General features: G+C 52.8%; 1 protein-coding gene across 11 annotated transcripts in view; it reads left to right on the top strand.

Moving 5' to 3' along the window:
• The first annotated feature begins 2847 nt into the window (after nt 1-2847).
• The window catches only part of MORC3 (MORC family CW-type zinc finger 3), a 69280-nt gene continuing 63547 nt past the window's right edge, over nt 2848-8580 (top strand). For 5 of the 11 annotated variants that reach the window (XR_016233005.1, XR_016233006.1, XR_016233004.1 and 2 more), the window contains exon 1: nt 2849-3024. Coding sequence is in view for 5 of the 11 variants with exons in the window: in XM_070071848.2 (XP_069927949.2) it covers nt 2986-3024 (39 nt within the window). In the remaining 6 variants the exon portion in view is untranslated. Of the gene's footprint in view, nt 3025-8580 lie in introns of all 11 variants that reach the window. The other 6 variants (XM_070071849.1, XM_051833593.2, XM_070071847.2 and 3 more) reach the window with 5 other exon arrangements.

The following is an 8580-nucleotide window of genomic DNA, read 5'->3' as shown; positions in this document are numbered from 1 at the left end:
TTGGGCCATCCCTGGCTGCTTCCCCAGGCACATCAGCAGGGCTCTAGTTCTTTTCTGATCCCTGACTATCTCCTTACCCATGTGGTTTCTGCGGAGAGATTCATGAAACTGTGTATCTGGAAGACTGCGAAACTACACCACCACATCATCTTTCCAGAATCTTCTCAACCTCAAGAGAATTTGAAGATATACCGTGTTAGACAATAGGTTGTGAAACAGATGCATCGACCCATCAGCGACCCCTCTGCTTTCAAGCACGCTTGCCCTACTTCCTTCCCAAACGTTTAGATCACTGCAGTTGCTTTTCCCTGGAATGCTTCCCCGACTTCTTTGGAGATTTCCCTCTATGATGGTTTAAAATTTATTTCTTTAGATAAACCTTCCCCCAGTACTTGGGTCATCTGCTGCTGCCTTGCAGGCACACTAGCAGGGAGCTGGATCCGAACAGCGGGACTCGAACCAGATATGGGATAATTTTTTTTTTTTTTTAAGATTTCATTTGTTTACTTGAAAGAGTTACACACAGAGAGAAGGGAGGCAGAGAGAGAGAGAGGTCTTCCATCCACTGGTTCACTCCCCAGATGGACGCAACGGCTGGAGCTGCGCCAATCTGAAGCCAGGAGCCAGGAGCCAGGAGCTTCTTCCGGGTCTCCCAGGCGGGTGCTGGGGTCCAAGCACTTGGGCCATCTTCTACTGCCTTCCCAGGCTATAGCAGAGAGCTGGATCAGAAGTGGAACAGCTGTGGCTCAAAGCCGTGCCCATACGGGATGTCGGGCTGCAGGTGGCGGTTTTACCTGCTACACCACAGTGCCAGCCCCAGATATAGGATAATTTATTTTTATTTATTTATTTATTTTTTGACAGGCAGAGTGGACAGTGAGAGAGAGAGAGAGAGAGAGAGAGACAGAGAAAGGTCTTCCTTTTTGCCATGGTTCACCCTCCAGTGGCCGCCGTGGCCGGTGCACTGCAGCCGGCGCACTACGCTGATCGGAAACCAGGAGCCAGGTGGTTCTCCTGGTCTCTCATGCGGATGCAGGGCCCAAGCACTTGGGCCATCCTCCGCTGCACTTCCGGGCCACAGCAGAGAGCTGGACTGGAAGAGGGGCAACCGGGACAGTATCCGGCACCCAGATTGGGACTAGAACCCGGTGTGCTGATGCCGCAGGCAGAGGATTAGCCTATTGAGCTGCGGCGCCAGCCCAGATATGGGATAATTGTAAGGCCACCACAAAACACACCAAACACCAGAGTAAGGTAAAGAGTTTATTGGGGGAAAGCTGACAGACTGGAGGGAAGGGTCAAAGAAGGAAAAGAGGGAGAAGGAGAGCGTAAGAGAGAGACAGAGGTCAGGAGATGGAGAGAAGAGAGAGCCTGTTCAGGAACAGGTCCTTTTAAAACTTCATGGGGGGTGGTGGGCAGGGAAGTAGGAGCAGGAATCCCATTAGGATGGGGGTGGAGCATGACACCAGTGGTTGGACCATGTGGCCACCTAGCTTCTAGCAATGGTGGTGGGGGCTAGAGCCTAGCATGGTGTCAGGGTGTAGATCGCACCATAGATAAGACTGAGCCCATTTTACTAACAATAATGGCATGGCAAGTGATGACAACGCGCTGCCTGCCTCCCCAGGACCGTTAATACTTGCATTTTACAGACGAGGATACAGGTACATGCGAGGGATAAAGGGACTTGCTGGGTGCCCCACGACTAACAAATGGGGAAGTTGGACTTACACCCAGAGAGACCCTGCAACTATATTAAACTGAAGTTCTCCTTTTGCGCACAGTTCAGACTCACATGATTCATTACAGCTCACCAGTGCGCCAGCACCACGGGCTGACAAGGGTGGGGACCTTCTCTCCGGATAACCACTGCACTCTTAGCTTGCCAGAGGGGGGCTCTACACAGCTGCCCTAAAAGCCCCGCACATAACACCACGATCTTAAAAGCTGGAGCAGGGGTGGGTGTCGGCACAGGGCTTAAGAGGCAGGTCCCAGCGATACTGGATTCCAGCTTCCTGCTAATGCACACCCTGGAGGCAGCCCGCGATGGCGAGTGCTTGGGTCACTGCTGCTCACCAGAGAGACTTGGACTGAGTCGCCAGCTCCTGGCTTGTGCCTGGCCCAGGGGGGCCGTTGAAGGCATTCTGGTTGTCAGTCTCCCAGCCTTTCAATTAAACAAAGAAAGAGCCGGAGGACACCTGGGGATTTCCTAGCCGAGAGCATCAGGAATGGTACTAACTAGCACTCTCGGTGATTTCCGTCACGTTATTTACCCAGAGGTCAGTGCAAATGTGACAAGAGTACACAGTGCTTTTCAAAAATATTCCCTCGCTCATTTATTAATCCAAAAGTATCTGGGCATTTATTAGTCGCCTATCGGAAACACTGCTTGGTATGTACACAAAGTCTACGCCCGCAGAACTGGGGCCTGGAGGCGAATTCTGTTTTTTTTTTTAAGGGATTTTAGAGAACTTGTGGCTGCTTCCTCCACCTGCAGCATCTGCCGGCCGCTGCCTCACTTCTGTCCCAGGGACCACCCGCAGGAAGATCGATCATTCTCGGGGCAAACCCACACCGGACCAATCACCCCCGCCTGCATTTCGCTAACTAGGGCCGCCGACGGCTTTGCTGCAGCCAGACCCACAGCCTACGAAGTCAAGCGCATCGAGGCCACAGAGCGCCCGGAGCAAGGCTTCGCCCCTCGGGGCCTCGAGTCTGCAAGCCCACCCACGCGTCGTGCCGGGCTCTCGCCCCCCGCGCCTCACGCATGCGCCCTAGCCCTGCAGGGTCCCGCGCTCCCAGGCAGGTTCCCGCAGCGCTACGCTCTAACCCGCTCCTCGCGACTGGAGGCGGAAGTGAGGGGGCGGGGCCTCCGGAGCACCGCCCCGGAAGTGGGCGTGGCCGAGAAGCGACCCCCGCAGTTGCCCCGCCGCCTCCCAGTCGGGTTGCGGCGGAGGCCGGTCCTGGCTTTGTAGCTCGCTCAAGATGGCGGCGCAGCCACCCAGCGGGATCCGCCTCAGCGCGGTGAGCAGCCGCAAGGGGTGGAGCGGGCCGTGTCCCAGGAGGGCGGGCAGGCGGGCAAGCGAGGGGGGGCCGGCAGTGGGCGGTGGCGAGTGGCGGGCCCCGCGCGGCGGCCGGAGCCGGGGAGGGGGCGGCCATCTCGCTCCCGTCGGCGGGGCGGCTCGGCGGCGGCGGGCCGGGCAGGGCCGGGGCGGCGCGGCCGGGCTGCGTCCGGTCGCCCTCCGTGTTGGGTTTCTGTTTTGCTCCCGCGGCTTCGGGGCGGGCCAGGGCCCCGGCCCCTCCTCCGGCGCCCGCCTCGCAGCTGTCGTCCGAGGGCGACGCCGCGGCCAGCCGCCCCTGCTGCCCCTGAGCCTCCGCTGCCCGCTGGCCGGAGGGGCGCGGGGACCGCGGCCGGGATCTGGATGGGGCGGGCGCGGCCGTCCGCGAGCTGGCCGGGCCTTGACCTCCTGGCGGCGGCACGGGGACCCGGACTGCCCACGGGCAGAGCCGAGCCGGCCGGGGCGCGTCTTGCCCAGGCGCCTCCTGCAGCCGAGCCGCCAGGCCCCAGCCGCCTGGCGGCCGCGCCTCTGGTTCGGGCCGTCTGGAGTCCTGCATCTTAAGTCGTGGGGAACGGTCACCCGGTGCGACTTAGAGTCTCCGGTCCTCAGACTGGGGGCGTGGCTTCCCCACCTGATTGTCCTGAGAAAGTTTTATTCGCTGCTGGCGCGATGGGTGTTCATATGCAAAGACGGACCTTCTCGCCGGAGGTCTTGGCTTTTGCCCAGAGAGTGGCTACTCCTGGGTCGTTCAATCGAGCGTTCGAGTGGTAAACGCAGCCCGTTCTGAAATGGTGCATTGTTCTGTGACTTCATTCATTCAGCCCGGTTCTTAGCAACGCCTGGCATTGTGGCCGCTTCCAGTGCGATGCGCGTGAAGTGATACCTGGTGTCACCTGCGTTTCCTACTGCTCAGTTGAGCACTTTCCACCTCTGTTATCCTTATTCAGTTTACATTTTTTTTTTTTTTTGGCTTCTACTTGCTATGCAAAGCAGGGGACAGAGAGAGAGAGAGGAGAGATGTCTCGCATCCCTATTTCACTCTGCAAATGCCCTCAACAGGCAGGGGCCAGGAACTCAGTCCAGGTCCCTCACGGGGGTGGCAGGGTCCCAAGCACTTGAGCCATCACCTGCTGCCTTGCAGGGTGCATTAGCAGGGAGCTGGACCTGAGCGGAGTAGCCGGGATTGGAGCCAGGCGCTACAGTACGGGATTCGGATGTGGAAGCCCTGGCTTAGCTCTGTGCCACGACTCCTGCTCTCCTCCCATGTATGTCTTATTTCCTGGAATGGCCTGTTCAGATCCTTTGTCTGTTTTTCTCTTTCTTTTTCCTCGGGAGGGGGAATCTGTTGACTGAGGAGTTCTTTACATGTTCTGGATAGAGGTCCCCTGGTTACATAACTGGTTCATTCACTGATGGAATAGTCTCTTCGGTAGTTTGAATATGGAGAGCTGCTTTTTCTTGCCATTGGCTTTAAGCAGCATTTGTACGTTATTCACTCCCCTCTGTGAATCAGGACTGGTGCGAATACTTTGCAGTTAGCCTCAGGTATTAGACAGTCTGGCCTCATTTAGTTTAAAATCTATTCCCTTTAACCGCCCCCCCCCCCCCCAGCTTGGGTCAAGTTCTGGTCCAGAAACCTCTAATGGGGAAAAGGGGCGACTTGGTTTCTTAACTGTTTCTGCTTTCTGATGCTCTTCTTCCTTCCCCGGCCCCTCCCTCGTTGGAAGTTCTGTTCTTCCAAGATGGAGATTAGGGGGCTGTGTTGACCTGTGGTCTGTGATGCTGGCATCCTTTATGAGCCCCAGTTCAAGTCCTGGGTGCTTTGCTTTGCTTCCAGTTTAGCTCCCTACTAATGCACGTGGGAAAGCAGTGGAGGGTCCCGAAGTACCTAGATCCTTGCCACCCATGTGTGAGACCCAGATGGAGCTCCAGGCTCCTGGTTTCAGCCTGGGCCAGCCTGAGCCAGTCCTGGCCATCATGGCCATTTGGGGAGTAAAGCAGAGCTTGGGAAATTTTTCTCTGTCTCTGTCACTCTGACTTTCAAATAAATAAACATATATATTTTTAAGATGTATTTATTTTAAAGGCAGAATCTCAGAGAGGCAGAGACAGAGAGAAAGGTCTTCCACCCGCTGCTTCACTTCTCAAATAGCTGCAGTGGCTATAGCTGGGCAGATCCAAATCTGGGAGCCAGGAGCTTCTGGGTCTCCCGCACGGGTGCAGGGGCCAAGGACCTGGGCATCTTCTGCTGCTTTCCCAGGCCACAGCAGAGAGCTGGACCGGAGGTGGAGCAGGGGCCAGCGCTGTGGCTTAGCGGGTAAAGCCGCAGCCTGCAGTGCCGGCATCCCATGTGGGCACTGGTTCGAGTCCAGGCTGTTCCCACTTTCAATCTGGCTTTCTGCTATGGCCTGGTAAAGCCGTAGAAGATGGCCCAGGTCCTTGGGCCTCTGCACCCACGTGGGAAGACCCGGAGAAGCTCCTGGCTCCTGGCTTGGGATCAGCGGAGCTCCACCCATTGAGGCCAACTGGGAAGTGAACCAGCAGATGGAAGACCTCTGGGCTTCCCTCTGCCTCCCCTTCTCTCTCTGTGTAACTCTGACTTTCAAATAAATCAATACGTCTTAAAAAAAAAAAAAAAAAAGTGGAGCAGCTGGGACTGGAACCAATGCCCATATGGGATGTCTGCACCGCAGGCAGTGGCTTTACCCACTGTGCCACAGCGCTGGCCCCAATAAGTAAATCTTTTAGTAAAAAGATTGAGAGGAGAAAGAGCAGAGATGGAGGTCAGCACAGTTTTGAGGGACCATTATTGTTAGCCACCTGTCTGGGTGTAGCAGCTGAGCACATGCTAGATCTTTCCTTTGTAGGTAATGTGGGCCATTTGGAGCCTCACGGACAGAAGTCTGCCATCTGCAGCTTCTGGACAGTGCTCCACCGCCTGTTTGCTTCTGCTGGAGGACAGAAGTTGGCAAACTACAGCTCGTGGGCCTAATCCAGCCTAGCACCTGTTTTTGTATGGCCTGTGAGCTAAAAATGATTTATTTATGCATTCATAAATGGTTGGGAAGAAGTCAAAGAATCTTTCATGACATGAAAATTATATGAATACAAAACTTCAGTCTCCAAAAAGTTTTATTCGAACATAGCCATGGACAATTCATAGCTCTGAAATGCTTGTATTAGGAAGAGGCCTAAAATTAATAATCTTATGCATTTATCAAAAGCCATAGAACTTAAGGCACAAAAGGTGAACCTTAATGTATTCAGGTTTTAAAGTGTGATCTTGGAGGTTGAGAGATCCCAGATGAAATGCAGAGTGACAACAGCTTTTCCAAATGTTTGCTCCTCCCACCCCCATATTTCTCAGTAAAATGCTTATACCATTTTTTTTATTGTTGATTTTTTTCCTCTAGAAATCCAGATTTCCACTCTGACTTGTCCTTCCCGTAGTTCTGTCACTTTTTTTTGGTTCAATTAGCATGTGGCTTGTTGTTACCCGTACCTTGAGTCATGAATGAGGCACCCGCTGTTACCAGGATTTCGTTGTCTTGCCTATACAGTGTTCTGTTTTCCCTGAGGTTAATAATTGGTTTATGTTTTGTTTGCTTACTTTTCCTCAGTACTGGTCACTAGTTCATCCAGACTGTCAGAGAACAGGAAGATGTTTTCCAGATGTGTTTAGACACACCCAGTATCTTGGCAATAGGGAGTTAGTTGGGAGCCATTGGGTTGGTTGTGATTTGGTGGCTTCCCTATACTATTTCTGTGGAAATTTCTCCCCCCTTTTGTGTGTCCCTCTGAGTGGAAATAGCTGTTGGTTCTTGTCTTCCTGGAAGAAAGGAATTTGGGACATGAGACAAAGTAGTGGTAAACAAGGTAGCAAGGCTTAGTGCATCCTTCAGAACATTCGGACTGGGGTCAGCGAGAATACACCTGCCAGGCCAGGCGAGCACAGGGGAGCACTGAGCGTGGTCTGGGTCAGAGGGAACGGGCGCTAGTTCTCCCTGCCCCTTCTCCTTCCTTCACCCTCTTCTGGACACAGGGCTTCCGGGGTGTGAGATAGATGAAAATTCCTACGACAGTTTTATTACTCAGTGCTGTTTAGACTGGTAACCTGCTTGCTGCTGGCCAGAGAGGATTCTCCTTGGGCATGTTCCTTGGAGGAAGGCTGGTATCACCTATAAATACGAGGTTCTTGCTGTGTAGGGGGGATTGTGTAGTGTGAACGCTGGGCTGCTGGGAAGCGGCCACGTTGCTTTCTGCAGGTGCTGTTTTCCTTAGGCCCCTTTCACACACATGGGCTCATTTCTGTCTTCCTGCCTAATCATATCCCCGTCCCACATTTTGCTCGTTTGGACTCCCTTGGTAGGCACATTAGCTTAGTGACTTGATGGTAGGGCTCTGGTCCCCTCCCTCTTGGGTTCAAATCCTGACTAAAAACTGGATGTGTGACCGTGGACAAGTCACTTAGCCTCATTATGCCTTAGTTTTGAGGCTGAGTGATGCAGATAATAATCTTAGGCACGTCAGAGGATTGTTTGAAAAATTAAATGAGCAAATACACAGGGAGGGCCTGTTCAGGCCCCCAGTGGTGTTTGCCGTCTCCGTTGCTGTCAGTGGTGGAGCACGTCCACCCTTCCGAAAGCAGATGGAGCTTCCTGAGTACTGGATGCAGGAGGGGAAGAGGTTTTTATGTTACTTCTTGAAAATGGTGTTTTCTACTGTGGTCGTTTCCTCTCCCCACTCCTCACCCACCGGAATTTTATTTATTTATTTATTTGAAAGGCAGAGCGACACATCTTCTGTCCTCAAATGGCCAGAATAGCTGAGGGTGGCCCAGGTGGAGCCAGGAGCTGAGAACTGCATCTCGCTCCTGCACATGGGTGGCCGGGGCCGTCTTCTGCTTCCCCAGGCTCATTAGCAGGGCACTGGATCAGAAGTGGAGCAGAAGCAGTGGCTTAGCCTGCGCCGCCACAGCACTGGCCCCCTTAGAATTTGGCTTCCGGATTAGAAATTAATTTTTCTTAAGAATTTTAAAGATGTTCTTTATTGTTTAATAAAGTCAGTGCATTGTACTGGGCACTTAACATAGACATTTAAGTCCTTCAGAAATGGAAATTTTTTTTTACAAATTTCCTTCCATTTTTCTGTTCTCTTTTGTTTCCTGTTTTCTTCTTTCTTCCTTTCCTAGATTTCCTCCACTTTTTCTTAGATTTTTATTTGTATGCACGATCTCATTCTCTAACTTTTAAAAATCTCCTTGGACAAAATGTTGGTTCTTATATTGGTTAAGTATATTAACCATAGTATTTTTTGAAGTTGTGTTTTCCTCACAGTGTTGTCTCTGTTTGGTTTCTGTTTTGAGACGTCCTCAGATGTGTAGAGATGGTTAGCCTTCTACTTACAGACTCCACCAGTGTCTGGCAGTTGTTTGAGAACCCTGAGGGCTTTGCTGATGGGTAATCAGCGAGGAAGGAGCTATGTCATTGCGTCACATTGTGCAGTCTGCTGACTTGTTGGT

This window comes from Oryctolagus cuniculus, chromosome 4 (assembly GCF_051225735.1).
Source record: "Oryctolagus cuniculus isolate XC-2025 breed Fujian yellow rabbit chromosome 4, ASM5122573v1, whole genome shotgun sequence".
Lineage (NCBI taxonomy): Eukaryota > Metazoa > Chordata > Mammalia > Lagomorpha > Leporidae > Oryctolagus > Oryctolagus cuniculus.
Note: the sequence above shows the minus strand (reverse complement) of the source record. Positions and strands in the feature narration are given on the sequence as shown.